The sequence below is a fragment of the Passer domesticus genome, chromosome 25 (assembly GCF_036417665.1).
Source record: "Passer domesticus isolate bPasDom1 chromosome 25, bPasDom1.hap1, whole genome shotgun sequence".
Lineage (NCBI taxonomy): Eukaryota > Metazoa > Chordata > Aves > Passeriformes > Passeridae > Passer > Passer domesticus.
The window spans coordinates 1,756,510-1,780,940 of NC_087498.1; the positions used below are offsets into that span (position 1 = coordinate 1,756,510).

At 53.6% G+C, this 24,431-nt stretch overlaps 2 protein-coding genes across 3 annotated transcripts in view; one reads left to right on the forward strand and one right to left on the reverse strand.

The window, feature by feature from the left end:
• GNAI3 (G protein subunit alpha i3) overlaps nt 1-14,136 on the forward strand; it is a 32,908-nt gene extending 18,772 nt beyond the window's left edge. For both annotated transcript variants that reach the window (XM_064399172.1, XM_064399171.1), the window contains exons 4-9: nt 388-545; nt 8,202-8,330; nt 10,861-10,990; nt 11,829-11,982; nt 12,843-13,036; nt 13,111-14,136. In XM_064399172.1, coding sequence (XP_064255242.1) covers nt 388-545; nt 8,202-8,330; nt 10,861-10,990; nt 11,829-11,982; nt 12,843-13,033 — 762 coding nt within the window. In that variant the 3' untranslated portion in view covers nt 13,034-13,036; nt 13,111-14,136. The remainder of the gene's footprint in view (nt 1-387; nt 546-8,201; nt 8,331-10,860; nt 10,991-11,828; nt 11,983-12,842; nt 13,037-13,110) is intronic.
• A 702-nt stretch (nt 14,137-14,838) lies between these two features.
• On the reverse strand, nt 14,839-24,403 carry GNAT2 (G protein subunit alpha transducin 2). The gene is made up of 10 exons (XM_064399176.1): nt 24,031-24,403; nt 21,921-22,145; nt 21,039-21,081; nt 20,700-20,841; nt 20,381-20,538; nt 19,834-19,962; nt 19,486-19,615; nt 17,924-18,077; nt 17,314-17,514; nt 14,839-15,589 (listed from the first exon to the last, which is right to left on the reverse strand). Exons 2-9 carry the CDS (start codon nt 22,036-22,038, stop codon nt 17,324-17,326), a joined length of 1,065 nt encoding a protein of 354 aa, XP_064255246.1. The 5' UTR covers nt 22,039-22,145; nt 24,031-24,403; the 3' UTR covers nt 14,839-15,589; nt 17,314-17,323.
• Between the last annotated feature and the right edge of the window lie 28 nt (nt 24,404-24,431).

The following is a 24,431-nucleotide window of genomic DNA, read 5'->3' on the forward strand; positions in this document are numbered from 1 at the left end:
AAAACCTCTAGTTCAGTTCATTGGTCTGTAGTAGCACATCAGACCAATGAACTGAACTAGAGGTTTTACTTGGAAAACATCACACTCCCACCAAAACCAGGGGGTTTCAGACATTTGGTGCAATGTTTCAAGAAAAGGTGGGAGTGCTGCCTTTGGAGCTGTGATCCCCATGGAAGCCCTGTGGCCATCCCTGATCAGGGCATCTCACCCCCCAGCCTGGAGCTTCCTCCCAAAAATTGCCTCTCTGGCTGCAGCAGGTAAACAATCCATGGCTTGTGGGAGAAAGCTGGATGGACTGGGCTGTGATTCATTAGAGCAGTGGTTAGTTAATGCCGAGCTGGTGCTGTTGGTGGGTGTCCTGTCCCAGAGCTGTGTTCTGTCGTGCAGGACGATGCCCGGCAGCTCTTCGTGCTGGCTGGCAGCGCGGAGGAGGGCATGATGACAGCGGAGCTGGCTGGAGTCATCAAACGGCTCTGGAGAGACCCTGGAGTGCAGGCCTGCTTCAGCAGATCCAGGGAATACCAGCTGAACGATTCTGCATCCTAGTAAGGAACCAACAGCAGCTCCTGGGCTCTTCCCAGCTCCCACAACGGTCCAGGAGGGGCCAGGGTGGCTGGAGTGGGGTGGGATGGGCTGGGAAGGTCCTGTCTACACTGGTCTGACTGGGTGACACTGGGGGTGGAGTGCTGTGTGTCTTCTCTCTGGGGAAAACCCCACATTCCTTGTTTTGTGCCTTGGTGAACTTAATCCTGAAGTGGTTTGAGTTGGAAGGGACCTTGGAGATCTCCTTCCACCCCCTGCCATGGGCCTGGACACCTTCCACTGTCCCAGGCTGCTGTGAGCCCCATCTAATCAACCTAAACACTTCCAGGGATGGGGCAGCCACAGCTCCTGTGGGCAGCCTGTGCCAGGGCCTCCCCACCCTCACAGCAAGGGATTTCATCTAATTTTGAAAAATGTGATTTTTGACAAACTTGCTGGTTTCATGGAAGAAACTTTGGCCCCTGGCTCGGGTCAGGCCCAGTGTGTCCAGCAGGCCCAGGCCAGTGATTGTCCCTCTGCTCTTGGCACTGCTGAGGCCTCACCTCCAGTCTGGGGTCAGTTTGGGTTTCTCATGACAAGAAGGACATTGAGGGGCTGGAGCGTGTCCAGAGAAGGGAACAGAGCTGGGGAAGGGAATGGAGCACCAGGAGGGGCTGAGGGAGCTGGGAAGGGGCTCAGCCTGGAGAAAAGGAGGCTCAGGGGGACCTTGTGGCTCTGCACAGCTCCTGACAGGAGGGGAGGGCTCTGCTCCCAGGGAACAGGGACAGGATGAGGGGAAACAGCCTCAAGCTGTGCCAGAGGAGGTTCAGGTTGGACATCAGGAGGAATTTCTTTGTGACCAGTCCATGGAAGGGGCTGCCAAGCAAGGTGGTGGAGTTCCTAGCCCTGGAGGTTTTTGTGGACCAACTGGACGTGGCACTCGGTGCTCTGTTCTGCTCTGGTGACAAGGTCAGGGGGAATTTTGGGATTCTGTTCAAGTGGCAGGTGCTTGGCTGTGTCACCTCCATTGTCCCTGCAAAGGGGAGCAACACTCTTAAAATGTAAACTGCCACTTTCCTGACATTCAGCAATTTCCAGAATGGGATCTCCTCACCTGGCAGGTCAATATTCTCAGTTTTCTCCTTACAGCTTTCCCTTTCCTCCTGTCCCTGTGCCTGGCACCTCAAAGGCAATGCTAAACTGTTCTGATTCTAAAATCTTCTTGTCCTGGTCCTAAAATCAACACAGCTGCTGAACAACTGGAAGGTTCCAAGTAGATAAACAGGCTGCTAATGGAATTTTTGATGAAATGCCTCAACTTTTTCCAAGGGCAGGTTGGTGCAGGAAGGGGAAGCTGTTCCTTTGATGAGCAAAACAGTTGTTGGGTTTTTTTCCTCCTTTTTTTTTAACTCACATTTTTTTGTCTCTCTGCAACAAATATTTGACACTGAAAGGTGATTTTACACCTGAAAACTCATCTCAGTTTAAGCTTGGAAAAACAAACCTTGGAAAAATGAGTTGGGAAGAGCTTTGTGGAGAAGTTTTAGCTGTACCACAGCTCACTGCCTGGAGGGTTTTTCTGTTCAGAGCATATTTGAGCTTGAAAATAAGGCAGAATCCTTCTTAATTGGCAGCATCTTGGCAGGGGTTTGGATCAAGGGAAGGGCTGACAAGAGTTTTCTTGGATTTGTGCATGTCTTTGCATGTCTTTGCAGCAGGAAGGGAGAAAATTCAGGTTCCAAGGGAGGAAAGATTGATGAGGAGGGGGAAAGGAAGGAATGATTGGATGGGAAGAAGAGGAGGAAAGCTTAAGGACTTGGGCAGAGAGCAGGAATGGAGCTGAAGGAGCAACCTTGGTGTGTGTCTGGGTGGCTTTGGAAGAGGAGAAAGATGAAGGCAGCTGAAGAAATGGAGCAGATTGGGAAGAGAGGGTGTTACCCTGCTTTTGTGGGTACCTGCCTGACCCAGCTGCCTTCCAGAGGTGGGATTTTGGAGGGTTCTTCCTGTTCTGGATATTTGTCACCCACCTGTGTCCAGATCCAGGTCTGGCTGCTGTGAGGAGCTGGCACAGCCTGGGATGGGCCACCCAGGCATTTCCTGAGAAGTGCCCCAGAAAATTCAGCTTCCTGTCCCAAAACCACAGGAAGTTGCACCAAACCAATGTTCTGATGCTTCTGCAGCTCGGCAGCTCCGCGGTTGGGAAACACCAGCAGTGGGTTGATCTCTTCATGGCAAATTCACCCCATTAAAGGGCTGGTTCTGCCTCAGGACTTGCAGAATTCCCAGGATTTTCCTCTCCCTCCACACATGGCTGCTGACCTGCCTTATCAGGTGTTCCCTGATTCATTTCCTTGTCCATGCCTAGATCATGGAATATCCTCAGCTGGAAGGGACCTGCAAGGATCATCAAGTCCAGCTCCTGGCCTTGCACAGGACATCCCAAAATCCCACCCTGTGTTTGGGGGGATTGTTTTCCATGGGTGAGAGCATTGCCCAAATGCTCCTTGAGCTCTGCCAGCTGTGGGGCTGTGACCATTCCCTGGGAGCTGTTCAAGTGTCCAACCACCAAGGATGGATGTCCTGCACCCCGTTTTGTGGTGGGATGACACAGGCTTTGTCTCACTTCTCTTGGGAATTTCACTTCCCTGTTCCTTTCATTACCTTCCAATCAGCACTGAACCTCAGTGTGAGCAGCTGTTAAATCTGTGCCCCTTTTGCTGGTTTTCCAGCTGAGATCCAGCTCTGTGCTGTGATTCCAGACCAGTTCTGGCTCCACATCAGATTCTGGGGCTGGGACACGTGGAATGGAGGAAGAGAGGAGCAGACAAGTAACTGCTTGTGAAAATCAGGTAGCATCAAGAGCAAGGCTGCTGTGGCAGAGAGCCAAGCATTTCAGCAGAGAATTGTTCCAAAAACTCCCCTTCCTGCTGTTTCCTGCATCACAGGGCACTTCTCCCTTGTGCAGGCTGAGATCCTGCCTGTCAGAGCACTGCCCTGGCAGGCTGGAGATGGTATGGGAGAGGAGGAGGTGGAGGAGAACACTAATCCAAACAATCTCTCCTGGAATTGTAGTGTTTTCTGTGTTTTCTTCTTTTTTTTTTTTTTTTTTTTTGTTTAAGAACACTTGAGTAGCTCCTGGTCCAAGCTGTTGATGTGGAAATGCTCAGTGCTTTTCCCAGCACCATCTGCAGCTACCCTGGGTTTTGTGGAATGTTGCAAACATTTATTTTTTTTAATTTGCCTCTTTGCAACTTCCTATTTGTCTTTCCCTCTGACGTGAGCAATGAATCTGTGGCTCCCAGCTCCTGCCTCCAGCCAGGGCTGTGAAGAAGCATTGAGACCTCTGTGCATACTTGGGGAAGGGAACTTAAATCCCATCTAATTCCATGGGCAGGGACACCTTCCACACCTTCCCAGGCTGCTCCCAGCCTGGCCTTGGACACTCCCAGGGATCCAGGGGCAGCCACAGCTGCTCTGGGCACCCTGTGCCAGGGCCTCAGCACCCTGACAGGGAAGAATTCCTTCCCAATATCCCATCTATCCCTGCCCTCTGGCAGTGGGAAGCCATTCTCTCTGTCGTGTCCCTCCATGCTCTTGTCCCAAGTCCCTCTCCAGCTCTCCTGCAGCTCCTTTAGCAGGGGCTCTAAGGTCTCCCCAGAGCCTTCTCTTCTCCAGGCTGAGCAATCCCAGCTCTCTCAGCCTGGCTCCAGGATCATGGAATCCCAGATTGAAGGGACCTTAAAGCTCATCCCATTCCACCCCCTGCCATGGCAGGGACACCTTCACTGTCCCAGGCTGCTCCAAGCCCTGTCCAGCCTGGCTTTGGACACTTCCAGGGATGGGGCAGCCTCAGCTGCTCTGGGCATTCCATTCCAGGGCTGCACCACACTCACAGATAGGAATTCCTTCCCAATATCCCCTCTAAACCCCTGTTTGGGGTGCAGCAGGGTGAATGTGAAGGATATTTCCATTTCACACCTCTCCAGATTTTCAGGATACTTGGAAATGTCACCAAGCACATAATGCTTTGAAGTGTTTTCGTTCCTTGTTTTCATACTTTTCCTGGATTTCAGGCAGATCCCAGCCTGTGGAAGCTGTAGGTAATTATCTGCAGTCTCATGGGCAATTAGCACAGTCCTGATCAACCTTCCTCTAGTCCTGCACATCTCCTCGTGTTCCCAAATGCCAGTTCTGCCCTAAATTCCCTCACATGGTGCTGGATAAAACCTAGATTATTTCCAAGTGAGGTTTTTCCTTCTCCTTTTCTGCCCTCCTCTTTTTCCCCTCCCTCTTTTTTTCCCTCCCCTCCTCTTCCACTGCTTTTTCCCCCTCCCCTCTTTTCCCCCCTTCCTTTTTTTCTCATCCTCCTCTTCCTCCCTCCCCCCCTAAGGATTTCAGAGCCATTTGTGGCTTTGAAATCCTCCTTCTCAGCACCAAAAGGAGTGAATTGTAAGGAAAATCACCATGCAAGGTTGCTGTGAGCAGGAGGAGGGGAGCTCTGCTGTCTCTCCTGTTCATTTCCCAGCATCCCCGTCCTGCCCTCTGTGCTTCCTGGAGCTGCCTGGCTGGGGGATGAGACAGGACTGGCATGTTTGCTGCTCAGGAATTCCCAATGCAGTGATCAGGGTGCTGGGGTTGTACAGCCTGGAGAAGAGAAGGCTCCAGGGAGACCTTAGAGCTCCTTCAAGTTCCTAGAGCTGGAAAGGGGCTTTGGACAAGGGCTTGGAGGGACAAGACAAGGGGAATGGCTTCCCACTGCCAGAGGGCAGGGTTGGATGGGATACTGGGGAGGAATTGTTCCCTGTCAGGGTGGGCAGGCCCTGGCACAGGGTGCCCAGAGCAGCTGTGGCTGCCCCTGGATCCCTGGGAGTATCCAAGGCCAGGCTGGACAGGGCTGGGAGCAGCCTGGGATGGTGGAAGGGCTGGGATGGGATGAGCTTTAAGTTCCCTTCCTGTCAGATTAAGCCCTTTTCTGACCCAGAGATGGGATAACTGAGAGGTGTTTCAAAAACTTCTATTCCATTTTCAGTCTCATGAGAGGGGTGAGACAATAGAGATGTTATAATTAACACCATTACCATCAGAAACCAACTATTTCCTAATTACAATGCACTATAAGCATTGCTTGGCTTATCAGCTTTTGCCACACCATACTGTAAGTACCTTAAAACCAATAATTTAAAATTTCCCCTTTGAAGTTCTACTTCAATGTATCTTTTCTAGTTTTATTTCTCTAAAATAGCTAATCTTATTTACAAAACCATCCTTTGAAACTTATTTCTAGTTCCATTTCTCTCTCAACAATGTTTATCTTGTTCCATGGCATTTCTAAGTTAACATTTCTTATCTCAAAAATTACTTACAGATACATACTGTGTGAGCCTTCTGTCAGGCTTTAAGAATTTTCTATAAATCCATTTCCCACATCTTCCCACCCAACCCATGCTGGAATTTTGGGATTCAGTGATCTCTGCACACGCTGGCCTTGTGCCAGCCTGGCACAGGATGTCCCAGGGGTGCTTGGAGAGTCAGCAGGACAAACGAGTGACACTGTAGGTTTGATCAGCACTTTTTTTGTACTTAGGGCCTCATTTCAAGCGTGAAAAAAGAAGGAAAACAAAGCCAAATTGGCTTTTTGGAAGCTTGTGGTGTTGAAGGATGAGGAGTAGCTGGCTCTGTAAACACAGGGATCCCAGGTGGGGAAGGAGGGATGCAGCCTCAGCCTGATGGAGGTGGAGGAGGTGGGAAGGGACTGGAAGTGCATGGGATGAGGGGAGGCACAGCAAGGTCAGTGTTTGCCCTCAGGGCTGGTTGTGAGGGGTGTCTCTGGCTGGGGCCAGGAGCCACTGGGAACAAAGAGATTCAGACTGTGTTTTTCCAGCTTTTTGGGGTATCCTTTTCAAGTTCCATTTAATCTGAAATACAAGTGGCGCTAGCTGGGCTCCACAGCCTGGATTTTTGGGAGGGCACAGCTGCTTCCTCTGCCCACACTTGGCAGGACCTCCAGGCTTTCCCAGAAATCCCCTTTGCTGGGTTTTCCAGCTGCTTATATTTCCATGGGATTTGCCCTTTAGGTCTCCCTGGAATTAGTCTGGCACAGTTTATTGTTTGAGGCAGCACACTGAATCTGATATGCCTTATTCCCTGACTGAGTTTGTTTGCCAGCTCCATTCCCCAGCCCTGCTGCTCCCAAAGCCTTAATTAGGAACTGTACCACTTTCAGTGCCCATTGTTCCAATGGCTCTTGGGAGCAGGTGCTTTGCAGCTTCAGCTTGGGCTTGGCAGTGCTGGGGTAAGAGTGGGACTCCATCTTAAGGGACTTTTCAGCCCAAACAGTTCCATGATTTAATATATCAGTGGTGTGACCTGTATCAAAGCCAGGCTTTGAGGAGCTGCTGGGTCAGTTCTTATCATTCCCACTGGCTTTTGATACACTGTGTCTCAGCTAAACTTACACTGGTAAGAGGGAGAGGAGAAAAAAATCTGGGCATGTTACTGCCTCAGCAGAAGTATTACTTGGTAGAAGCTGAGGAAGGTAAATACCTTCCAAATCATGTTGTAGTAAACTGAAACTAAAGCCAGGCCCAGCCCTGGTCACACAGCAGCTCACAAACCTGCCATCCTTCTGGACTTGAGAGAGGGATGAGAGGACTGGCTCCTCCTGCACTAAATCCTCTCTCAGATCCCAGCTCTGTGGGAAAAGCCCCGTGGCACTGGGCAGGTCCTGGCAGATCACTGGGCTCTGGGGTTTGGAAACAGGGCAGGGCTCTGCAAGTCCTGGCCAGGGCAGTGCTGGAGCTGTTGGAGGAGGGTTGTGTTGCTGGGGTTCCTGGCACAGTTTCCAGGCACATGGGAAGAAGCAGTTCCTGGCTGACAGTGGATCTGTGATAGTAGTGTAGATTTGGGAGGGTTTATTACACCCATCAGAGCCCCTGAACCCTGCCAGTGCCACAGGGCTGGGGTGACTAAAACCTGCTCCTAAGAAAGAGCACGGCCTGTGCCATCCCTGCAGAGCTGTGGGATCCATCTCATCTCTGTGAGAGCAGGAGGGAAGACAAGCTCAGAGGTGTTGCTGGCTGCAGTGGGATTTCTGATCCTGCTGGGAATCATCTGAACCTCGTGCTGCTGTGCCTGAGAGCTGAACTCCAAAAGGAATGTCCTGGGGCTGGAATTAGTTGAGGTCTTGATGGAAAAATTTCTGCAAGGATGTGGCTTCTTCCAGGGCTATACCCTCAGAGTCAGCTTGTTGGGGAAGGAGGTGCCTGGATCTGCCTGGTTTGGGATGGTTTTTAGGGCTTCATGCTCCCTCCTGGCTCCCTTGGCGCATCCCTGCCCTTTAACAGCAAACCCGTGGATTTATTGCCTTGTGCTTTGAAGCGAGAGACCTTGACTGTGGGTTGCCCTGGGAGATCCAGCCCTGGCACGGCTCTGCATTCCCTCCCTACCCTCCCCAGGCAGCTCAGCTCCACCAGCACTCCCTCCAAGGTCATCCAGGGAGGGGTTAAAATGCCCAAACCCCCAAAACATCCCTCAAGACAGCCCCAGGGGGTTGTTTGCTACGAGGGCTGTGCTGTGTGAGGGAGATAAATAAATTCTGCGCTTTGTTCTGCAGTTTATAAAAGATTCATGGTGAGGCAGCCGACTAAAAAAAGCCTCTTGTGTTGTCTCTTCTGGTTTAGTTACCTAAATGACTTGGATAGAATATCCCAGCCGACCTACATTCCGACTCAGCAGGATGTGCTGCGGACCAGAGTGAAAACCACGGGAATCGTGGAGACTCACTTCACCTTCAAGGACCTGTATTTCAAGTGAGTGAGGGCTCTGCCCGTGCCCTGCACTGGGGGCACATCCCACTCTTGCTCCTGGTTTAACTGTCCTCCTTACCCCTCTCACTGGAGAGACCAGTTTGACTTTGATTTGCCTTCTGTTCTTTTCAGCTGCTTTTATGTTGGAATCGCAGACACAGGTACTGACTGCTTGTTTCCAGGATCCAATCCCAAAAATAATACTAAAAGGACACTGACTGGAGTTTGAGTTTGAGTTTAACCCTTTCCTCTGAGCAGAGGAACCGAGCTGTGTCCGTAGCCAGGCTGTGGCTCCGGGATGCATGGTGTGCTCCATGTGTTCCTCTGGGAATTGCCAGCCTGTGCTGGCACTGCAGGGGCTGGGACTTCCCTGTCCCCTCTGCTGATCCAGTCCCTGCCAGGCTGTGGATCCAGCCTGCTCCTGGCAGTGTCCCTTTACATGTCACTAACGAGCTTCCTCTAACCTCAGAGTGCCTCTGAGGCTGCATCCCTCCCCCCTCACCTGGATCCCTGTAGCTCCCCTTCCTGCTGCTTAGGAATTCCTTGCTTCAGATCCCACTGTGCTCCTGACAAACAGCTGGAGCCCCACAGCACTCCTGTGCTGGAGGGTGTAGGACAGTGCAGTGCCTGTGGCTCACCCCCTTCCCTCTGTCTGTGCCAGTGGTTTGGAGTCTTTCCTGCTCACATTCCTAAAAATCGTGTGCTGGCTTATTTATAAATGGGCTGTGAAACACTTTGGTGGAGTTGCAGCAAAATCTGTGTGGTGCTTCTAAAATCCAAGGGTTTTAACAGGATCCCAGGTTGGTTTGGATTGGATGGGACCTTAAATCCCATTCAGTGCCACCCCCCTGCCTTGGGCAGGGACACCTTCAGCTATCCCAGGTGGCCCCACAGCCTGTCCAGCCTGGCCTTGGACACTTGCAGGGATCCAGGGGCAGCCTGTGCCAGGGCCTCCCCACCCTCACAGGGAAGGATTTATTCCCAATATCCCATCTAACCATGCCCTCGGGCAGTGGGAAGCCATTCAACTTGTTCTGTCCCTCCAGGCCCTTGTCCCAAATCTCTCTCTGGCTCTCATGGAGCCCCTTTAGGCACTGGAAAGAACTCTCAGGTCCTTCTGGAGCCTTCTCCTTCCCAGCTGTCCTGGATCCAGAGCAGAGGGACTCCAGTCCTTGGAGTATCTCCGTGGTCTCCTGTGGAGAAGGAAACTTTTGCACAGTTTTTGAGAGAACAGCATTTTGGCTTCCAAACTGTGCAATTTAAGAACATTTTAAACAAAAATGCCAAAATACTCGGCATCATCAATTTATTTATGCAGCTTCTGGTCCGTGCAGGGAATAACTTGTCTTCCCGTGGTGATGGATCAGGATTAGCATCTCCAGTGTGTTCTTTAATCATCTCCACCCTCCTTCCTGATCCTGCCCAGAGCCATTGATCATGTGCAGGGCCCCAGACACAGGAGGTGCCGTCCCAGAGGGATTTGCTCCACAAAGGGAAGCATTAATCCATCAGAAACCCTGGTGCTGCCAGCTCTGCCATGGTATTCCATCTCAGACATTAATAATGGGCTGGGGAAGCCACAGTGACTGGAATTGGGATGAGCTGAGGTGTCAGGGATGCTCTTCCTTCATGAATCTCTCTGTGCTAATGGCAAATGATTCAAGCCATGGAAATATCCTGGATTCTTGCAGAGATTTCCATCTTTCCTTCGAGACCAGAGGGTTAAATAGAAGGTGGGAGGTAGTTTGGGATCATTAAATCCCCCCCTGGACAGCTCCTTGTCTGCTCTGGGAACAAATCAATATCTATGACTTAATAACTCAGATATTAACTTGATTTAATTAAATCCCAATCCTGGGCTCTCAGCAAAATATTTGGATGAGCAGGGGGGCTGGAACTACCTGTGACACAAATTCCTATTTAATTAGAAATTAATTCAATTTATATAGAAATTCCATAAGCAACTGCTCAGCCTTTAACCTCCAGTACCTCAGATTATTTTTAATAAATGAAATTATTTCTTAACCCCCTTAATCTCCTCCTGGGTCCCAGCAGGAGCTCGCAGGTAGTGTGTTCCCAATAATCCATATCCCTGGAGGTGCTGTGAGAAAGTGTTTGGAGTCCAGTCAAGCAAATGAGTTGTTGCTAAGGAAGTAGGGAAGGGAACAAAATCACCAGAGCTCTGCATGGTGACTTCCAGTTCTTCCTGCTGAAAACCAACTCATGGAATGGTTTGGCTTGGAAGGGATCTGAAATCTCATCCAGGGACAGCTGGAACCAGACAGGCAGGGACACTTTTCCTTAGCCCAGGCTGCTGCAAGCTCTACCCACCCCAGCTTGAAAGAAAATAGAGAATACTGATTTAAAATGCCCTCTCCCAAGAAGGGAATTTTAACACCCCCTCTCCTGAGGGAAGCTCCCGAAACCCTGCGTGTTCCCAACCCCTGCTCAGCCTCCCCATCCTTGGGAACCCCACGGGGGCTGGGCAGGAGGGCTGTGCCCGGGTGCTGAGCACTTCTCCTGCCTCTGCCAGGATGTTCGACGTGGGCGGGCAGCGCTCGGAGCGGAAGAAGTGGATCCACTGCTTCGAGGGGGTGACAGCCATCATCTTCTGCGTGGCCCTCAGTGACTACGACCTGGTGCTGGCTGAGGACGAGGAGATGGTGCGTGCTGTGGGATTTGGGGCTGCATGGAAGGGAGCTGGGAGCACCCTAGCTCCATCCTGCACCAGGCTGGAGCATTCCTGGTGCAAAGATGAGCACTCTTTGGATAAGACAGTGGAATCTGGCTCCACAAAGTGATAAATACAACCCATCCATGAGGTTTTCCACCTTCCTGGTTGTTAGGAGGTGCCTGAGTTGTTCTCATGCCTTGTTCTCTACATGTGAGTCACTCCAGGAAGGAACAGGGGGAGGTGAACTGTCCCCTGTGCTCCCCCTGGGGCAATGGCACTGAGGATGTGGTGGTGACACCTTAATTTTGAGTCAGGCCTGTGCAGCAGTGTAGGAGTGTGCTTTCTGTTGACAGAGTGGCAAAATTATCTTTTGTCTTTTTAAAAAGGAAAGACGCTTAGAAGTTTCTCTTATCAATTAGATGAAAAGTTGCCTCATAAAACCTTAGAAACTTCACTCTGAACTTAAGGGCAGCTAATTAGATAAGAGCTAAAAAGTCTCGCTTAGGCAATTTACTAGAAAAAAATGTGAACAAAGAAAGTAATTGCTTTTGTGAAGTGTTTTATCAAGAGCAAGATTTCTTGCACCTAACTCGGTTTTTTGTTTGTTATTTTGCCTTTTATTAAACCTTTTTGTTTCCAACACTGCAGCAAAAGCCGTCCTGCTGATTTTTATACCTCCAAAAGTAGCTACGCTATCTTAAGTGTATTATATTCCTCCGAAAGCTTATTAGACCTAACTCAAAAAAACCCCAAAAAACATCAGGGCCTCTGTCCCCCTTCTGTCCCACCCTTCCCTAACGTCTCCCCCATTGGATTTCCTTTTCCAGAACCGGATGCATGAGAGCATGAAACTGTTTGACAGCATCTGTAACAACAAATGGTTCACAGACACCTCCATCATCCTCTTCCTGAACAAGAAAGACCTGTTTGAGGAGAAGATTAAGAAGAGCCCGCTAACGATCTGCTACCCAGAGTACACAGGTAGGCTGGGATCCCTGGGGTTGGAGATCATCTGTGTCACTGGGCCAGCAGTGAGTGAGTCAGAGCCTTACACAACCCAAAATCAGTTGCAAACTTTTCCCCCAATTCCTTCCCTGTGCTTCCTGGACAGTTCTGGCCTGTTCAGTTGGCTGGTAGTTTGTTTTCTTGGAAGAGCTGTGGTTGGGAATAACCTTTGTCCTTCCCTGGAAAAAGGGTTGCACTCCAACAAATCAAGGTCACTTCCCCATTTCCACACCTAACTGGGACAATAATTCCATTTAAATTCAATTTTAGGGGCTGTGGAACTTAACCACATCTTGCTCTGGCTCCTGTCCATCCTGGAGTGTCCGTGTTCAAAGTGGATTGTTCCAGAACCCATCCCTGCTGTGGTTCCACACAGGTGGAAGGTTTTACCTGGGCACTGCTCAAGGCATTTACATGTTTAAAAAATCCTTCAAATCTCTTCAAACCTGTTGATTTCTGTGATTCCCAGAGAAGCTGTGGATTCCCTGTCCCTGGAAGTGCTTGAGGCTAGGCTGGACAGGGATTGGAGCAATCTGTAGTGCAAGGTGTCCCTTTTCCTGGCAGGGGGTGGAAGGAGATGGGATTGAAGGTCCCTTCCAGCCCATGACTCCCAGGATTTGTTACTCCCTGTGGAGCCTGGCTGTCCCAGCACACAGCAATCCCTGGATCCCATGTCCAAGGTCAGTGCCCAGAGGATAGACTTCAGGTCCCCCAGAAGGAGTTAATGGTGGATTTGGATTTGTAGCTGGATAAGGCAGATGGTTGCAAGCAGCTTAATGTGGACTTAAAAGCTCCCGTGAGCCGGTGGGCAAAGCCAGGGATCTTCTCCTTTGCAGGCTCCAACACGTATGAGGAGGCAGCTGCCTACATCCAGTGCCAGTTTGAGGATCTGAACCGGAGGAAGGACACCAAGGAGATCTACACCCACTTCACCTGCGCCACCGACACCAAGAACGTCCAGTTCGTCTTCGACGCCGTCACCGACGTCATCATCAAGAACAACCTCAAGGAGTGTGGGCTCTACTGAGAGGTAAATGCAGCTCTGGGCACCCCGCTGGGAACAGCTCTCTCTGCTCCCTTCTCCATTCCTGGTTTCCTTCCCAGTGTTTCTGCCTGGTGAGCCCCAGCCTCTTGGTGCCTCGTGGGGACAGCGACGAGCATGAGCCAGGAGCAGAGAACATGTGGAATCCTGGAATTCTTTAGCACAATCTTCTGTCTTAGGGACCTTTTATTGCTGTGGGATGTGGAATTAGGGCACAGTGAAGCCACGTAGTGGGAGTAGATCCTCCTGGCATCGTTGGACGGCGTGATCTCCGGGATGTGCCGTGGATTCCAGCTGGATTCCAGACCTTGGATATGTAGCTTTCTCTCTTCCTTTGGTTAACAAGCCACCACTAGTCTGTTTTTAAGGTTATTTTTTTTTTCCATCGAGAAAACTATAACTTTACTAAACTTTATTTCTTTATTTGCAAACCTTGTTTTAAAAATAATAATAATTAAAAAAGCAACAAAAAAAAATCACTTAACTATGCACATGTGAGCAGATCCTGCAGAAAATATTCCTCTTAGCAGGAATTCCTTGTTTTTAACACTTGCTATGGCCAGGATTTAATATTTCTGCAGCTACTAAGGGATCCTTATAGCTTCGGCTTTTTTTCCATGTGTGATTTGTTACCATCCTGCTCCCCCCAGGCTTTGGGAAAGGCTCCTGCAGCAGAAGGAGGGGTTAGGTTCTGTTGGGGGTTTCAGCCCAGTTTTATGCCAGTATGGGAATGGATTTGTGCTCAGCATAATCCTAGCTCGGTGGGGAGAGGAGCTGAGCCCTCGCTGGGGGGAAAACTGCTGCTTCCCAGCTCCCAAACCACTGATTCCTGTGCATTTTTTGGGATGAAAACGGTGCATTATTCTGTGCTGCCTTTCCCATGGCCCTCCCTGCCCAGCCCTGTCTTGAGCATGCCTTTACTTTGTCTGTGTGGTGCCAAATCCCCGTTTCCCTCTAGTGCCATCCCTAACCAGTCCTACATTCCTTTGCTGATCCATGATTGCATCCAGACTCCTCCCAGTTTGTCATGTGTACAGTTGGATCTGTTAGACTTGTTGGCAGTATTAAAATGGTGAGTAAAGATTGTAGCCTTTTCTCCACTTTATTCTTCCCTTTTCCAGGAGTGTTCCCAGCTTTTGTGCTTTGCTGGAGAAGGAAAGGAAGAGCTTTGATGGACCTGGGTGGAATTATCTGGACAGGGAGGTTCCTTGTGCTTTATCAGCCACCACTGGTGGTGTTGTGCTGCTCCCAAAGACTTGAGTCGTGCTGGCACAGCTGGAACATGCCAGGAATCCCATTGCCCATGGGATTATTGGCAGATGGATAATTACTGTTCATTTGTAGCCCAAATCTTACTGGCTGCTGTGCCCCCTTGGGAATTCTGCTCTGGGCACTTTGGGATGGAGGTGGGACTGTTCTTGTTTAGAAATCCAGGATAAATTCCTCAGGGAGGCTGGTGTGTGCTGCAGGGGGAGCCCTGAGGGAGATTCCCTGTTCTGGAATCTTTTCCAAGCTGTCTGGAGCTGTGTCTGTTTGACAGTTCCCTTCCAGCTATCCCACATGGGATAACTCATCCTCTAAACTCATCCAGGAGCTTCATCTGATCCAGGGGTGCTGGCCAGGAAGTTTTTTGGCATGGTGACCCCCATCCCACCCCCCAGGAGCCCAGCAGTGGCCGTGGGGTGATCCAGAGATCCATACACCCCAGAATGGAGGCGAAGCAGGTGAAATATCCCTTGATCCAAGCTCTGGGACACAGGAATGGAGCAAAGTGGGAGAAAGGAAGAACATCCACATCATGCGTATTCCTTTATTGTGTTTTCCTACAGTTAAATGAAGCTGGATGGGAGATCTCTGCAGGAAACAGGGACAGGATGGATACAGGGCTCACCTATGGATTATTTACAAACAGACAGAGCAAATGCAGCTCTAAGTAGCAGAGTGAAAATCTTTCAAGTAACCATTTCCTCTTTATCCAGCCTGTTGCTGGGCTGGAGTTGGGATTCCATTCCCCAGCCCCTCCTGCCTGAGAAATTCCCTCCATTTAGGGCCCAAACAACCCCACAAACCCCTGATTTGTCCTGCCCAAGGGCTGAGGTTGGTTCCCAGGAAAGACTGAGGGACTGAGGTTGGTTCCCAGGAGGACTTGGGGGTAACAGAGCCTCCACCTTTCCCAGAAATTCCATCCTGGATTCATCCAGCTTCGATCAAGGGCAGGAATGGGCTGCACAGGGATGGGCAAGGGGGCCATGTCTATCCTACCTCCCAAATTCCCTCAGTATTCCCATTCCTGCTGTGCTCTCTGGTGTCAAACCTCCTGTAAAACACTGAGAACAGGGGTTCTTCCTTGGAAAAAAAAGAGGAAATGGCCATGAAAGGGAGCAGGAAGTTGAGCTTCAGCCCCTTCCAGGTTTGGGTTTGGAAGGAGGAGGATTTGGGCAGGTCATAGAAAAAGTGGGAGCGAGTGACGTGTGGTGAGGGTTGGTTCTTCCTTTGGCTCTGCTCAGCAGAACGGTGAGATGGGAATGTTTTCTTCTTCTTCTGGGAGGGAGGGAGAGAGAACAGGGAGTTAAACACACCCAGGGAAGGGCTTAGAGGAGCAATTTTATGGAAACAAGAGAAAAGCTCAGGTGGGGTTCAGGGACATGTGTCACTTCATCCCTTTGCCTTTCTCCGTGGTGATGAGGATGGAGCATTCCCTCCCTCCCCACCTTCCAAGTGTCACCTTCTGGTGCCTCCTGCCTTCAGGGAACCTGCTTGATGGTTTTTTGATTGCTTTGGTTTCTTTTTGTAGCTTTTCCCTGCTTTTTTGTTAATATTCAAGGATAAGGGAAGCACCAGAGGTTCTCTGAAAAGCAAAGTGCCAGAGCCAGTGGCTGGGAGCTGCTTGGAAAGGAGGGAGAGAGGATGAAATTCCTGCTGCTGCTCAGAGTTAGTGCAAGATTTAGGATGATAAACCCTAATTAGGGTGATAAACCCTAATTAAAGTTTTAGGATGAGCTAAAAGGCTGGGAGCAGCAGAGTGTGCCTTGGGATATTCCCATCCACTGAGGCTGGGCTGCAATTGCAACAGGAGAGCAATAAAATTATTCCCTTTAGCTCAAGTGGAGGATTTGGAAATCTGTTTTCATCACTCCATGTGCAAGGATGGGAATTGTCTGTCTGAGCCCACCCCACTGTGGGATGGACTGAATCCCATGGGAGCTCAGCACAGGGATGTGACCATGTCCCTGGGCTAATGGGACCCCAGACTTCCCCCTTCCCACTGCTCCCACTCCATCCTCCCCTACTCCTAGGATTTCCAGGACTTGATGGCAAAACCAGGGGGACCTACATCCCACCACCCCAGAAAGCAGGATGGAGCCAGCTCTGTTCGTCCTTCTCCCCCTCCCAGCCCTTTTCTGGGGGTGGAGCCAGCTCTGATCATCCCCATCCCCAGCTCTTCTTTTTGGGATGTTGCTGACTCTGCTCATCCTTATCTCCAGCCCCTACCCCAGCCTTTTATTGGGGAGGGATGGAGCTGGCTCTGCTTTTCTTCATCCCCTTCTCTTTTCCTCAGCCCTTTTTGGGGGATTGAGCTGGTTCTGATCATCTGTATCCCCTGCCCCAGCCCTTTCTTTTGGGGATGGAGCTGGTTCTGATCATCCCCCTCCTTTTCCTTCTTCCCCGGCCCTTTTTGGGGGATGGAGCCAACTCTGCTCCTCCTTTCCCAGCCCTTTATGGGAGGAATCCAGGTTTGATCATTTTCAAATCCCTCCCCTTCCCCAGCTTTTTTTTTTTTGTGATGGAGCCAACTCTGCTTTTCCTTCTCCCCTTCCCGAGTTTTTCTGGAATGGAACCAGCTCTGATCAGCCTTACCCCTTCCCCAGCCCTTTTTCTGGGATGGATCTGGCTCTGCTCTTCTTCACCTCCCTCTCCTTCCCCAGTCTTTTCCGGGATGGAGCCAACTCTGATCATTCTCATCCCAGTCCCCTTCCCCAGCCCTTTCTTCAGAGATCCAGCTCTGATCATCTTTATCCTCTCCCCTTTCTCAGCCCTTTATGTGATGGACCCAATAGTGATCATCCTCCTCTTCATGCCCCTTCCCTTTCCCAGCCCTTTTTGGGATGGAGCTGGCTCTGCTCATCCCCCTCCCCTTCCCCAGCTCTTTTTCTAGGATGGAGCCAGCTCTGCTCTTCCTCATCCCCTTCCCCAGCCATTTTTGGGATGGATCCAGCTCTGACCACTCTCCTGTCCCTGGTTTCTGGCCCCAGCCTCTCCCATACCTGCTGGTGCTCAGAAGAGGCCGCAGTCCTTGAGGTTCTCTTTGATGATCACGTCTGTGACGGCGTCGAAGACGAACTTGACGTTCTGTGTGTCTGTGGCACAGGTCATGTGGCTGTAGATCTCCTTCACGTCCTTCCGCATGTTGAGGTCCAGGAACTGGGTCTTGATGTAATTCCCTGCGTCCTCAAATGTGTTTGGACCTGCAGAGGGGGGGAATGCTTCCAAGCTGCTCCCATGGGGGTGGGTGTTGGAGGAAAAGGGTGGAGTGCTGACCATGTGTGTAGCACAGAACTCATTTTTACCCCGTTTCTGTTCTTCCAAACACCTTCCTGAGGCCACATCCATCCTTTCCTCAGCTCCAGCCTCCCAGGATTTGACTCACCACCTCACAGAGCAGGATGGAGCTGCTTCTGCTCATCCTCATCCCCTTCCCCACCCTTTTTTGGGGATAGAGCCAGTTCTCATCATCCTCATTTCCCTTCCCCAGCCCTATCACAACATATCCCAAAACAGAGTTGCTGCATCTTTGCTGGGACCACACAACTCCCCAGGCCCTGGTTTGGGGGCGTCCCACGGAGGAGGGGTAAGGCTGGGAAGGTCTGGACTCACCATCATACTCTGGGAAGCAGATGCTGAGATGGACTTTCTTGATCTTTTCCTCAAAAAGGTCCTTCTTGTTGAGGAAGAGGATGATGGAGGTGGCGGCAAAGAACTTGTGGTTGCATATACTGTTGAATAGGTGCAGGGATTCATGCATGCGGTTCTGCAGGGAAGCGGATTGTCACAGATTGACACCCCCTTTGGGCCACTGCAGCCCGCCCCATTCCCAAGAAAAGAGCTTTTCCCTGTTTGCTGCAGCAGCAGCTGCTCCTGCTGCCTGCCCAGTCTGCTGCCCACCCAAAATCACAGATAAATCCACGTGATGCTCGGGGTAGGGACTGGTTCCAGTCCCTCCTGGGATTGGCAGAAGTGAAGAATTGTGGTGATTTCACTGAGCAAATTATCCATGGAAACCTTGCAGCCTGCGAGGAAGGTGCTCAGTGAGCACCATTCCAGTCATTGGGGGATGCTCGTGTTGGACCGTGGCTTCTGGCCATCATCTACAGCTTCAGGAAGGAGCTGAGAAAAGGGAAAGTCCAGTTTTAGAGCAGATGTTGAGTTCTTAGTTTGCTGCTGGGTCATCCTGAGGGGATGAGGATCCATCTAGGCAGAGCCAAGTCCGGTGGGGGAGTTTTCTTCATATAAGGGGGATCCTCCATCTTTATGTGCAGGTGGGTTCTCCAGGGATGGTTTTCTCTCATCCAGCTTCCCATCACAGCAGCTTTTCTGTATGCAGAGTACTGACTCTGCCAAAATCCTGCTCTGTCCTGTGCTGGGTGAGCATTCCAGCCTCTCCCAAGGGCTCCCATGGGAATGATGCTCTCCTGAGAACAGGCTGAGAAAAGGCTGCAAGTTCCTGCCTGGCCAAGGCAGGGCCCAGGGATGGCAGATCCTGACCCTGATCCAGCTTCAGAAGGTATTTGGATCCCAAGGAGCAGCCATGGGACCTGGAGGAGATGCCAGGAAGAAGCCAGTCCTGCTCTTCTTGTCTTCACCCCTTATCTCATTTCTTTAAAGAAAAACTCATTCTGGAGCATCCGTGTTCCTTCTTTCTGGATCTGTGCCCTCTGAGCTGCTTTTCCAGGGCTTTGCTGTGCATCCTTCACTGGACACACTTTGGATCGCGTCCTTGTGCCCCCGCACTGGGAGGGTGGGAGCTGCCCCTCCGTATCCCCTCTGCTCACCTTGGAGGGCACAGCGAGGCACGCGGTGCCTCAGAACCAGATTTTCCTTCATCCCAGTGGGTTCCTGGCTCTTCCTGCCCTTCCCTTCAGCTTTGCTCCAGCTGTCTGGCTCTGTGGCCATTCTCTGGTGGCTCTCAGGATCTGCTCAGGAGCACCTGGGGGTTTCCTCATAGGCAGAGCCATGGATTCATGACCCAGAAGAAGTGCAAACACCTTTACTGGGTGCAACTGGGTGGGAACCAGCTCCATCCCGCACCTCCCACACCTTTCCTGGATCACCCAGAGCATCTGACAGTGCTGAGTGCTGTTCCTCCCTCCTCAGAGCCTCCTTGGAGCTCCCTGTTCCTCTCCCCCTTAGCTCCCAGTGCCTCCAGGACCCCAACCCACCACTTCGTCGTCCTCCACCAGCACCATGTCATAGGCGCTCAGGGCCCCGCAGAAGATGATGCAGGTCACCCCCTCGAAGCAGTGGATCCACTTCTTCCGCTCTGAGCGCTGCCCACCCACGTCGAACATCCTGGGGAGGGGACAAGGATGAGGGACACACACACCCCTGCTCCTGGCACCCCCCATGTGATAGTTCCAGTGCCACGTCCTCAGGGGACAGGAATCACTGTCTGGGAGGGCATTGGTGCTCCCTCGAGTGTCAGGGTCATCCCAAAATCCCTCCCCACCATCAGGGCTGGGGGGAATCATGGAAGAGTGATCAAGGAGGTGGGGGAGGCTCCCACCCACCTGAAATTCAGGTCTTTGACAGAGAACTTGGTCTCGATGATCCCTGTGGTCTTCACTCGGGATCGCAACACATCCTGCTCGTTGGGGAGGTAGTTGGGGGCTGTGATCCTGTCCAGCTGGTTCAGGTAACTGGGGGAACAGGAAGGGATGTGACCTGCTGCCCATGCCTCACTCTAGGGAACTAGATTTTTGGGATGGGGATGGCACCGGTGGGATGGAGGACGTAGGACAGCTCTGATGGAATGAGGATGGCAGTACTGGGATGGGGGATAGCACTGATGGGATGGAGAAGGGCACTGGTAGGATGGGGGGATGACACTGGTGGGATGGAGAAGAGCACTGGTGGCATTGGGGAATGGTACTGGTGGGATGGATGGGTGACACCAGGGGGATGGAGGATGACAGTGCTGGGATGAAGAATGGCAGACTCTGGGTACTCCCAGGAGCAGGGAGGAGATGGATTTTGCCAGGCTGAGTTGGAGCTGGCCAGGAGCTGTCAGGGGGTCCCCAGGCCGGTCCCTGTTGTGCCCGCCGTGTCCCCACTCACTACGCGGCTGAGTCGTTGAGCTGATACTCGGCAGCGCGGTCAAAACACGCCTGAACGCCCCCGTCCTTCCACAGCTTCTTGATGCAGGCCACCAGCTCGGGGGGCATTGTGCCCTCCTCGATGGAGTCAGCCAGGTTGAAGAGCAGCCGGCCTTCATCCTGCAAGAGGGACCTTGTCACCAACCCTCCCGTGGCCCCTGTCCCCCCCAAAGTGCCCTCAGGACTGGAGGACAACATGGGGCCGCTGTGGACCCTGGTTCTGAGGGCTGCCCTGGCCCCACATCACGGGGTTTGGGGACAGGGACACCAGCCAGACTGACCGCGCACGAGGACTCGGCGTAGTCGATGCCCAGCGTAGACATGGCGCGGATGATGGCCAGGATGGACTGCAGGATGTTCCCGTAGATGATGGACTTGAACTCCATGCACTCCTCCTCCGTGTAACCGTCCTGGTGGATGATCCTGGCAGGCACAGTGGCCTCAGCCCCGAGCCAGGACATCCCCTCTGGGGTGGGGATCACCACCCCACACTGGGAATCACAGGTGCCACCACCAGGTGACATGGGGGGGTGACTGGGGATCCAGCCACCCCATGTCCAAGAGCTGATGGCTCATCCTTGTGGCCTCCCCCTCCCCAGTCTGGCTCAGGCCATACTCACTTCATCTGCTTCACGATGGTGCTCTTCCCTGACTCTCCAGCCCCTGGAAAAGGGTGGGAGGGATGCCTTAGTGCCCATCAGGGCCTCTTGCCACAGTGATAGGTCCCCCATGGGGACCAAAGCCACTGTCCCCCACCCATCCCCTGCCTAGAAACCCAGCCTGGCCTCTTCCCACCACCGCTGTCATCCCTACACTCCTGTCACCCTTTGCACCGTGTGGGACTACAGCTCGGGGACCCCCAGGGTGGTGGGAGCCCCCTGGGTGCAGGTCCCCCGGGTCCCACAGCTCCCGCCCGCCGTGGGCAGTGCCCGGCGATGCCTTTGGGGCCGTAAGCGGCTTAGGGCAGCACAGGAAGCTGCTTAGAATTAGGGTGTTAATCGCCTTGACCCCAGCCCCCCCACCTGGATAAGGCCCCAGTGCTGGCCCCTGCCCCACGGAGTCACCCCCTGCCCCACAGGGTCACGCCCTAGCCCCGTGGGGTGCAGAGGGACCCCCAAGGAACCATCTCCTCCTGCCTGGCACCCACCAGCAGGTTTCAGGGTGCTGGTGGCAGAAGCTCCCCAGGTTCTCGCTGGGGCTGTGTCCTGGGTCCCACCGAGATGTGGGACCCAGGGTCTTGGCCCCTTCCCCATCTCTCCACTGTCCCCTACGTGCCTGCTGTCCCCAAGAGCCGATGCCACATCCAGCCCTTCCCAGGGATAACGTCCTGTCCTGGACAATCTCTCCAGGCTGGTGGTGGCTTGTCCAAGGGGTGCCAGAGCCAGAGCAGGAGGAGCCCAGGGGGTCATGGGTTCCCTGTCCCCCTCCCCATCCCCACATCCCCTCAGCCTCAAGGGAGTAGGAACAGGGACCTGTCCAGGGGACATCCCCTCCAGCCTTACCAAGCAGCAGCAACTTGACCGTCTTGGCTTCCTTATCCGCATCCTCCTGGAGCTTCTTCTCCAGCTCCTTGGACCTCTTGGCCATCTCCTTGTCCTCGGCACTGGCCCCGCTCCCCATGGCTTCGTCCTCCTCCTCCTCCAATAACTCCACAAGCTCGTCTAGGTCCCCAGGCTTTTCCAGCTCTTCAAGGAGATAGCACGCACACCTCGAGGACGAGGTGGGCACTGGGAGATGAAGCAGAAATTCAAAAAAAGGAGAGCCAGGTACCCCCCACCCTGATGTTGGGGTGCCCCAAGCTAGCAGCACTCTTCGGTGGGTCCTCGCTGCTGCCTGCCCCCCGCTCTCTCCCTTAATTCCCCATGGATAACCTGATTTTTTTTGACCGTGGGATTTGGGGACTTTTTATCTTGCCATGTGACCCAGGAAATCCAATTAGCCCAAGATGGCAAAGATTAGGGCTCAGGGAGAAAAAAAAAGACGGAGCATCTCAGGGAGGTGGGCAGGGGGCTTTACATAAGGGGGACATCAGCGTGACACCCCCTGCCCGTGGTGTCTTGGGATGTGGGGATCATTTTGGGGGTCCCTCCTGTGGGCTTGACCCCACTTTTGGGGGGCATTGAGGATGGGATCAGCCCCTGCCTGTGTGTGTCCCCCACCCCTGGGTGCTCCAGAGCAGTGGCAGGGGACTGGGTGGTAACAGGGGGACAGGGTGGTGGCAGGGGGTGATGGCAGGGGACGGTGGCGCTGGGGGATTCCTCCTGCAGGGAAAAGGGAGCTAATTACCCCGGGGTGGGTAACGAGGCCCCCTAATCCTGCCCCGCCGGGTGCCGCCCTCCCGCTGCCTAAGCTCTTTAATGGGATCGTGGCTCAGCCTTCCTCCTCCTCCTCTTCCCGGGCTCAGGACCCCCCTCGCAGCCCATCCCCCAGCCCAGCAGGTCCCCCCAAACCCTGGGAACAGGTCGGTGCCTCCCCCTTTCTCCTGCGAGGCTGGCTTTAGGGACACCCCGCCCCGGGGTGGGCTTTGGGACCGCCACAAGTCCTGCAGGTGCCCGACGTTTGGGTTTAAGGTGTCCTAAACCCCTGCACTTCACAGGGCCGCTGGGGGCTCCGTGTCCCCGCAGCGGTGTCCCCACGTCCCACCGGGCGCATATTCGCTGCCAGCGCCGTTGCTTGGGGACACTCTGTTCCCGCTGTCCCCGCGGACACAAAGCCCTTTCTGAGCCTCTAATGAACTCGGCGCTAATGAGGGGGGTCCAATTAAAATACCAGACAGCACCCCCCCTCCCCGCGGTGTGCGGACAGTGCTGGGCAGGGGACATGACCCAGGCTGGGGGTCCCCACTGTCCCCGCGGCTGCTGTGCCCTCCCAGCCCGGCCCTGGTGGGTGGTGTCACCTCGCTGTCTCCTCACCCCCTCGACAAGGGGTGGGGGGCACAGAGGGGGGTGGGTGACATTCCCTCCGCTCGAACAGCGGCTAAAAATACCCCCCGCGCCGGTGGCAGCCTAGGGGACACCCGGGGCGCTCGGAGGGGACACAGCCCGACAGCCACCCAGAGCCACCCCGGCCCAGGTAGGGACACGCGGGGACCGAGGCACGGGGCACAGGTGACACCCCGGCACCCGCGGCCAGCTCTGCTTCGGGGGTGGCCCCGCTTTGGCTGGGGGGTGAGCTGGGGGACTTGGGGGGGCAGGGGCTCCTTGGGGACATCCCTGGGGGGCTCAGGGCAGCCCCAGCAGGGAGTGAGGCGGGGAGTGCGAGTCCTTCTTTTGGGGTGCGGTCCATTTCTGGGCTGGGGGTGTGGATGGAGGCGATGCCCCGTTTTGGGGGGTACCGGCTGATTTCGGAGGTGCCCGGTGCCTTTGGGGGCACAGTGCTTAACGCGGGGGTGGTGACGGTCTGTGTTGGGGCGCAGCGCCAGCCCTGGGGAGGGGGATGCCCATCCTGGGGGTGACGGTGCCTGTTGGGGGGCACACGGATTCCCAGTGGGATGGGGCGGTCTCTGGATGGGGAAGAACGACACCCTGTCTTTTTGGGGAGCAATGCCTGTGCGGGGGTCACAGTGTCCATATTGGGGGGGGCATAGCGTCCACCTCGGGGGGAGGGGGTTACCCTATTTTGGAAGCATCGCTGTCACTTTGTGGGGGTCCAGTCCCATCTCTCGGGGGGTACGATGCCCGCTCGGGGGGGACGTGAGGGCTGAACCGGGGGGGAACGACTGTCCCCGAGGAGGGGCTTGGGGCTGTCCCGGGGGTCCCGGTCCCGGCTCTCCCGGGGAACACAGAGCTGTCCGGCCCGGGGGGGGGGGTACACGTCTGTCCCGGGGTGTCACGGCTGACCCCACACGGGTACAGGGCGCTCCTCCGGGGGTGTCACGTTTGTCCGGGGGGGCACAGGGCTGTCCGTGAGCGGGGTCACGGCTGGCCCGGGGCTGTCACAGCGCCGCTCCTCCCGTAGCTCACAGCTCCATCCCGGGTCTTCCCCCCCCCCCATCCTCCAGCGCCGCAGCCACC

Bases quoted from the DNA above. Each gene is read 5' to 3' on its own strand.
- GNAT2 (XM_064399176.1), bottom strand. From the start codon at position 22,038: ATGGGGAGCGGGGCCAGTGCCGAGGACAAGGAGATGGCCAAGAGGTCC. The intron at 20,842-21,038 runs GTGAGTATGGCC...TGTGCCTGCCAG, and splicing joins ACCATCGTGAAGCAGATGAA to GATCATCCACCAGGACGGTT. The intron at 20,539-20,699 runs GTCAGTCTGGCT...TCCCTCTTGCAG, and splicing joins ACGCCGAGTCCTCGTGCGCG to GATGAAGGCCGGCTGCTCTT.